Source organism: Peromyscus eremicus, chromosome 5 (assembly GCF_949786415.1).
Source record: "Peromyscus eremicus chromosome 5, PerEre_H2_v1, whole genome shotgun sequence".
Classification (NCBI taxonomy): Eukaryota; Metazoa; Chordata; class Mammalia; order Rodentia; family Cricetidae; genus Peromyscus; species Peromyscus eremicus.
This window is the reverse complement of record NC_081420.1, coordinates 35621076-35629536: the sequence shown is the minus strand read 5'-3', so window position 1 is coordinate 35629536 and position 8461 is coordinate 35621076. Positions and strand designations below refer to the sequence as shown.

Here is an 8461-nt window from a genome sequence, read left to right as displayed (position 1 = left end):
CTATGTAGGACACAGTTCAGATTATATCTAAGGCTGACTGATACTGAGAATCTGTCCCTATCTTGAGGGTGAAGAGCTGTAGACCCCTTATTGTGCCTGCTCTCTACTGCAGACATATTTTGCAGGATATGTGAAATTCAACCACCATTGGTTTGCAGAGTTCTAAACTGGATAGACAGGGGTTAGGAAGTTCTCATCTCTTTTTGGAGATTTCTACTGAGCTGAAATGCTATGAAACTGAAAAACATACTCTAATTTGTCAGAGGAAAAAGGGAGACAGTTTGAGAGCCAAAGAGGGGCACACAGTGACTGTGTTCATAATGTACACTCAAAAATCATAACTTAAACACAGGATGACATTACCTTAGGAGACACTTTCTATGATCTAAGTATTAAAGCAACCATTTGGACTGAGAAAAGAAAAGGAAGTTAAATGGCACAATATTTATTTGAATTCAAACAGGTCTGGGGACATCAGAGTATATTGTAATAATTTCCTTCAAGAAAAAGAATACTGAAAATGAATGAGTTATGTAGATTAACTTTAATATAATATTGAGGGTTGGCTCATTCTGGAATGTATACATCTCATGTTAATGTAAGTCACTGTAGATACCGAGATGGCAACTGTTCAGCCATATTTGAGCTGCCTGAGTAAAAAGACTTGGTCAATATGCAACCTGTAGTCTCAGAACCATATAATGTATGTCGCAACTGAGTTGGAACCAAGACTGTGCTGGAAATCTCAGAGATCAAGCTGTCTTTGACTCTTGCAGAATCCAGAAAGTAATCCTTCATCTTTGTACTATGAAAATGCTACCAAAGCATACTTGTTCCAGAGCGTATTGTTTTTGGTACAGTCAGTTGTATAACTCTGTAAACTGTTATTTGATCGTGCTTCCTCTGGAGACATGGCAACATAATGATGAGATCATTTTAGGTTGTATTTGCTAAATTAACTCTGAAATCAGTGGCTTTCAAACGAAAATCACCCTTGTTTTACAAACACATGACAATGCTTATAGTTATTTTACATTTGTGTATATGAAGAGGGAAAATAGAGGACAATGTTACTAGTATCTAAGAAGCATCAGCTGTTTAATACCTTCCATAGTAAATGTCACCTTCCAGAACAAAATTTAATACAACTCAAAATGATTTACTTATGCCCAGCTCCCATCCTGCCATGGACTTCCATTCTGGACCGGAGGTGAGTACCTGGGCTCAGCCTAGACCCCATCCCTGGGCACCAGCCACTCTGGGGAAGACCTGCCCAACCTGGCCCCAGGTTCTGGCCACTGGGCAGGTTCCCTTCTAGCCCTACCAGGAAGGCTCCCCTTCTCCAAGACCCCCGGCAGACCCTGCAATCTCCATGCCCTGCCCCCACACCCATCTGCCCGAGCCCCCAGCTACTTCCTGAGACTTAGAGACAGGCCCCCAGCTCTCATCCTGCCCCGGACTTCCCTTCTGGAAAAGAGTGCCCATCCTGCCCCAGACTTCCTGTCTTGACAAGAGTTCCCATCCTGTCCCAGAGTTCCCATCTGGACAGGAGAGCTCCCACCTGGACAAGAGAGAGAGACTCCCTGAATCTGTCAGCTCTGTCTGAACCAAGTGCGCTGATAAGACCAAGAACAAACCACAAGGAGATGGGCAGACGTCAAGGCAGAAGTACATACAACAAAATGAAGAGCAATACAGCATCACCAGAACCTAGCTCTCCTCCAACATCTAGACCTGAACATCAGAAATTGGAAGAAGCAGAAGAAAACAGCCTTATGAATAAATCATGAAGAAGGTAGAGGCTTATATAGAGGAAAAGACAATCATAAATTGGGAAGAACGCTATAAAAAACTGGAAAAGAATTGGGGAATAAGTCTTTTCTCCTACTTACCTGACAGTGAGTAATGAATGAACAGAGATGGTCTTTTTGATTTGGAGAATGACTTGCATTCTATAGATCTTATGGGGGAAAAGCAGTGTGACACATATTGACAAATAACTGTGGTAAATGTAAAGAGGATGTTAACAAACACTGAGGCAAGAATGTCACTGATCTATAGATGTTGATTCAATCTGGCCCCCAGCTCGGTCTGGCTTTGGGTACAATCTGGTGGTATATATGGGAGGTGGAAAGTTAACTGAAGGCAGCACTCAGGTGAAGCAGCTTTCCCGAGTTGAAGTTCATACTGTGGTGGATCGTCTCCAAGATGCCGCTTGTTTTGACTTTACCAAGCTCTGGTAAGTAGCCATTCACTGGGTACTTCTTAGAGTCTAAGTAATCCTTAGTGTATATTTCACAAAGCCTGTTTTTAGAGTAGTTATTTTTGTTGTGGTCTGCTCTGAGTTTTGGAGGGAACTGATATTTGATCATGCTTAATCTAGAGAAAAGTCAACACAGAGCTGAAAAAACTCTCTATATTGTAGTTGCTTGATTAATTTTGAGCTCAGATTTTTCAAAAGGATCTTCCTTGTGTTACAGACACATGCAATTCTCAGAGTTATATTGTGTTGTATTTATTAACCGGAGGGTAAAATAGAACATCGTTACTGATACTTAAGAGCCATTAGATGTACAACACCTTCCATTTTAAAAGTCACAGTGTAGAAAAAAGATAATACAACAGAGCTGGGTGGCTGTGGTGCATGCTTTTAAATCCAGCACTCAGAGGGAGAGCGAGACAGATCTCTGCAAGTTCCAGGCTAGCCTTGTCTACAGAGCGAGGTCCAGGATAGGCACCAAAACAACTCTAAGAAACCATGTCTTGAAAAACCAGTGATAACAATAATCATAATCATAAACTTAGAACTCAAAGTGTTCAATTTGCATTATAAAGAAATTAGGGTATATTGAAAACACAATATTAAAGATGTAGTCCAATTGCTTCAAGCACAGAAATAGGAAGTTATAATTAATTTGTGTGCCCAGCTTGGATAATTGCTCACATAAATCAATCTGAATAAACTATCAAATCACCCCAGTCTTAAGTGATATGTACAAGGAAAATGAATTAGTTACAATAATAATGTATTTAATAAAATGAAAGACAACATAAATTCTCTAGAATTTCAAATATGTGCAGATAATGACTTGAAGACTGTGGTTCAGGGTTAATCAAACTCCATGTGTTTGCAAGTTGAGAAATTCCTTTGGAGCAAATGCAAACTGTGAAAAGTCTCCCACATGTCAAACTTTTACTGGAAAAATGTAGCTATCTCTGTATTTTACCAGTTGAAAAGGTGAATGCTCTAGAAAGGTATATCAACCCAAATCACATAGCAGAGGGCCCTCAGAACACATTCCCAGCTTGTTTAACTGTTGTAACCTGATTTATATAGATCACCTCATTGCCATTTCTCTGACAGCAGGGGTATGTATGTTGCTGATGGTGTCAAATCTGCTCCTTTGTGAGCATGTGGCCTCCAATCCAACTGGCTCTGTGTCCACTGAAGACCTGTATTATCGAGTGGTTGATCAGTCTCATAACACATATTTCCTGGCTGCAGATTTATACCATGAATTTGTAAGTAATGTCCTTGCCTCTGGATTCTTTTCTAAAAGTACCTTCACATAGCTAATCACTGATTAAATTGGAATGAGTCATGTATCCAATTCCAAATAATTCAATTTATAGGTAATAGAAAGCATCATATAGCAAAATGAATAAAGGGCAAAATATGAAGTTTCATAAAATCTCAAAAAGAATTCAATGATATTTCAAATTTTCCTTTACTATTTTAACAATAACAACTTTGAACTTCTTAGTTGGAATTTTGATTTCCTGGTCACGTATCCAGGGATTCTGTATTCATGAACATTCCTTACTGACTGATCTGAAGATAAAGGACAGGAGAACTGAAGTTAGTTGGGTGGAGGGAAATAAATTTAAGCAAATTGAAATCATGTAAACAATGAAAAATATAATACAACATCATAGTTACAGATAAGCTCATAAATGAAAAAATCCCGGGTTATCATTTTTAGCAATGGATGTCTTAGTGAAATTGAAGGGTTACTTTAGACACAAACTATATTCCCTCTCTCTCAGGGATTTAACTCATCTATCAGGGCCTGTCAGTGAGGAAAGAGCAAAGCAAATATCCTTTGAATATTGAGCATATGGATTATATATTGCTACATTTATAGGGAATATACATTACCATTGTTGTTTTCCCATACCTCTCATTCTTCCTCTAATCTTCTAGCTGCCCAACATTTCTAAGAACACTTTAACTCTTTTAAATTAATTGATAGTTAGAATTAAGTGATTTGTATTTTCTTTGGAAATATCTTATGCAAGTAAATCCTTCATATCATTAGCACAGAAACTTTGAATATTTATGTGAATTCTTACTTCACTCTGTGCTATTTCCTAAAAATGCAACTAGAATTTAATGGTTAATTATTGACTGTAATAATATTTGTGAAGCCTACATTTATCATGAACATTTTTATCATGTTGACACTTGTTGATATTTGAGAACCAAGTTATAAATTAACAGTTCTTATATTAAAATAAAGGTTTGTGTCATTGAAAAATAATTATTTCTATGACACTCATTCTAGAAAAACTGATACTTTAAGAGGTAAGTAATTAGAAGTTTGGGTACATCTTAGTGCTTTCTTTCCAAACAATAACATTAGCAAGTACAATACAAGGGAGCAGTAAAGAGGGGAAGAGATTGAGAGGACAGTTGAGTAGATTGCATGCAGAAGGGAATGAAGGGTAGGCAGATGGTGTTTCCATCATTCTACTGTTTCAATTTTTGTTCTTAAATATCAAAAATGTAGGGTTCATCAAACATACAATGTTAGTTTCTACTCAATTCTGAATCCCCAGTTAACTAAATCATGTAATTTCATCCAGGACATGAAATATTTCAAGAGCAGTTGGTACAAGACCAGAATGCCCAGCTTATGCCACACTGCTTCCATCCACACTCCAGAGTCTCGAGAAGAAGCCCATGAAACAAAAGTAGGTTTTCTCCCTGTTTTTTATGAAACAAGTTATGCTATACAAAGGTAATTGTGCTGTGTGTGATTACTAAGCCAACAAGAAATGTGGAAATTTCTGATCCAATAGATCAAAAAAGATGCGGCTGTCAGAGAACAATCACATCATAGAGCTGATAACCTTAGCACTAACTAAAATGCCTGCCAAATCATGTTGTCCCAGAATTGTAATTGTCATCATAGAAAACTTTTTTTTTTTTTACCAACTCCTGCTTTTTCCAGGAAAGTTTTGATCTCAACTGGAAACTCATTTTTAATATATACATATATACATATACATATAGAGTAAATGCAAATCCCTTTGTGCTTGAAATATAACACTAAAGGATCCTCCTCTGGCATCAAGTTAAAAAACTAAGCAGTATGTCCTTTCTTTTTATTTTTCTAAACTCTCCTGGACCTATTTCTGTTCCATCTTAATTTATACAGTCTTCCCTGACTGATCTGTCTTCTCCTACCTACATCTTAACTGTACAAAAGACTCTTTTCTAAACTATATCATGTTCCTCTGGGTGACTTCTGTTCTGAAGACATCTACATAACTCTGAAGATTTAATGTATATGTGTTATGATATTTTCACTCTGGCTACTTGTCATATACAACAGTTTTATTTATATAAAATTAATATGTATAGCAATTTCACACACATAATCTATTCTCCAGTCATGCTGGTATTAACAACACAAATAACTCATATACAAGATATTCTCATGAATAAAGTGTGGTCATTATAAAGAAAAAAAGAACAAAATATTTATACAGATTACTATTCTACACAATGGGAATAGCACACTGTTGACACTGAAATATTTAATTTTGAAAAATAGTCTTTGATAATAGTACTTTTAAGAACACAATGAACTGTGGTTCCAAACAGTACACAGAAGTCATTTCCCTTGCATATTAAGAATTTACACTAAACATCTTTTGTGTCATGTAATCATTCTTAATCCGCTACTAGGAATATGTTGGTTATCACCATTGGTGTCTCCATTTATTCATAAACATTTTATTTAGATTATAGTTGAATTACTCTCTATTCGTTATTTCCATAGACTGTAAGATTCCTTATAAACTTCACAGTAAACAGATAACTAAAGTTTTTATTTTGTATGACTCTGGCATGTACTAACAATTACAGGCCAAAATTCCATTCTGATTTCAACCAATGTCTGGAATTAAAGCAATTCTTTATAATAATTTTTCTTACGTATCTGTCAGTAATTATGCAACTCCTCTAGAATTAAGGGTAGCAGGAATTATGCAGATAAAAGAAAAAGTAGGATTTTGGAAAGCATTTTGTCTGAAGTCACCTGTTATAATACTCTACCATAATATAAATATCTTAAGTAAGTATATGAGAGACCAATTTGATTCAGTAGTATGGAAATGATTTGAAGCATTAACTCCTGAGATTATTGGCATCAATGTAATATGAGTCTTATTTTGGACAACTCCTGAGCCCTATAAACCTAATTTTCTCATAGGCAGGGTAAGCAATCAAAAAGAACAGTTCAAACAACTAGGACAAATGGTAGAATGTAAATGAAAAATGAAATACGATCATTTTGAACAGTCAAAATTAATAAGACCCAATTTGTTTGATTTAGCAAAGTAGAATTCAGTAACTGAAATTTTATTTTCAGGTAATACTTAAATATTTTGAAGTCATTAACATACATTACTACTAATAAAAATACACTGTAGTTTGCCTCCCTTGTGAAAAAAAAAACACAAGTATCTATCAACACAGCTGTATGTCACTTAGTTTAAGGTGATATCTAATGATGTTTTCATAGACTGAAGACCTTCTGAAAACACTGATCAATATTTCCCATGCCTGGGAAGAACCACTGAAACACCTGATTTCTGCAGTGCCCACCCTGCCTGGAGCTTCTGACATAATGCTGAAAACAGCCAATGCTGTGAAGGACAAAACCCATGTGCTTCAGGAAGGAATGAAGACCATACTCAGTAGGGTAAGCTGTTTCAATATGTGTCTTTGGTCATCCTATGTATAAAGTTAGTGAATTAAGTCACTCAACAAGAATTTTGAAATTCCCAAATACAAGGTCAATTAATAAGCCCTTAGAACAGTGATATCTGTAGGAAATAGTTCTGTGCCTCATAGTCATTTCAATAGTGGCTTTCCTGGATGGGGTGTACACTACAGCCTAACGTGCAGAAGATCATATAGCAGTCACTGCCTGGATTGCCTGCACATAATATGTTAAGTGAAATATACTGCTCAGGTTCAAGGATTCAATAGAATGTATACAATGAAGAATGGATACATGAAATGAAGGAAAGGATCAGGACACTCTACCAGAACTAATATGGTATGAAGGACACATCAGGGAAAGTACTGAGAACATGTAAAACTCCCCAAAGTGAAAGTACTGATACTAGCCTTTCATTGTCTTTTAGATAATTCCATATTTACATTCAAATAGTGCCTCCTGGTTCACTATCTCTCTGCTTGTATATGGATCTGTCTTATCTGAGATCAGTGGAATGTCAGAAAATACATATGCCTGTCTCCAAATTATGTTTTGGTGTCTAATGCCTTTACCCCAATTTCCAGGACTTCTCATTATAAATTTATAGTCCTCTGTGTTTTACCAAAATTAATTAACAATTTATACAGAACGTGCACTGGAAGATGTCTCGTGTCTGTAAGTGCCTTCCTTCCATGTGTGAGGACCTGAGTCCAGTTCCAGGATTTGTGTCAAATGGGTGATGTGGTGTCTTCCCTTTGTAGTCCTTAGACTAGTGGCTCAGACTTAAAGAGATTAGCCATGAGTTGCAGGTAAAAGTAAGAACAGATTTCTCAAAAATCAAAGTGGACTTCACTGCAGGAACTTTACCCAAAATTGACCACTGACATCCAAATCATGTCTATTACACACACACACACACACACACAGACAGAGAGAGAGAGAGAGAGAGAGAGAGAGAGAGAGAGAGAGAGAGAGAGAGAGAGAGAGACCTATGAGGGGATAATGTGACTAACATCTGTCCATTTGTTGTTTAGAGCCAGAATGAATTTGAAAAAGATGCCTATCCTGTCTGGTCTGGACTGGCAGACTTGCAATCATCTGATGAAGACACTCACCTTTTTGCCTTTTATACCCTGTTCCGCTGCCTGAGAAGGGATACCCATAAGATTGACGCTTTCCTCAAGCTCCTGAGGTGCCGAGAGGTCTTTAAAAATGAGTGTTTTTAAGAATGAGTGCGGACTGCACAACCCTGCAGTGTCCTGCTGACATGAGACTTTTTGAACAAGAACTGTAGTGCTTTTATTTTCTCTCAGTGCATGCATGGCTATAATGGATCTCTTTTATACAATAAAATCTAATTCTTTAGAAACAACAGATTTAACATGAAATTCTAAGAGTCTTTTGTTTCATTTAATATAATAAGGATCCAGTCTTTTGTGATGTGCATG

At 36.7% G+C, this 8461-nt stretch overlaps 1 protein-coding gene across 1 annotated transcript; it reads left to right on the top strand.

Moving 5' to 3' along the window:
* Positions 1-2208: 2208 nt before the first annotated feature.
* On the top strand, positions 2209-8239 carry LOC131910424 (prolactin-3D4-like). The gene is made up of 5 exons (XM_059262353.1): positions 2209-2239; positions 3365-3522; positions 4867-4974; positions 6813-6992; positions 8048-8239. The coding sequence occupies exons 1-5, from the start codon at positions 2209-2211 to the stop codon at positions 8237-8239; spliced, it is 669 nt and encodes a 222-aa protein (XP_059118336.1).
* The last annotated feature ends 222 nt before the right edge of the window (positions 8240-8461 follow it).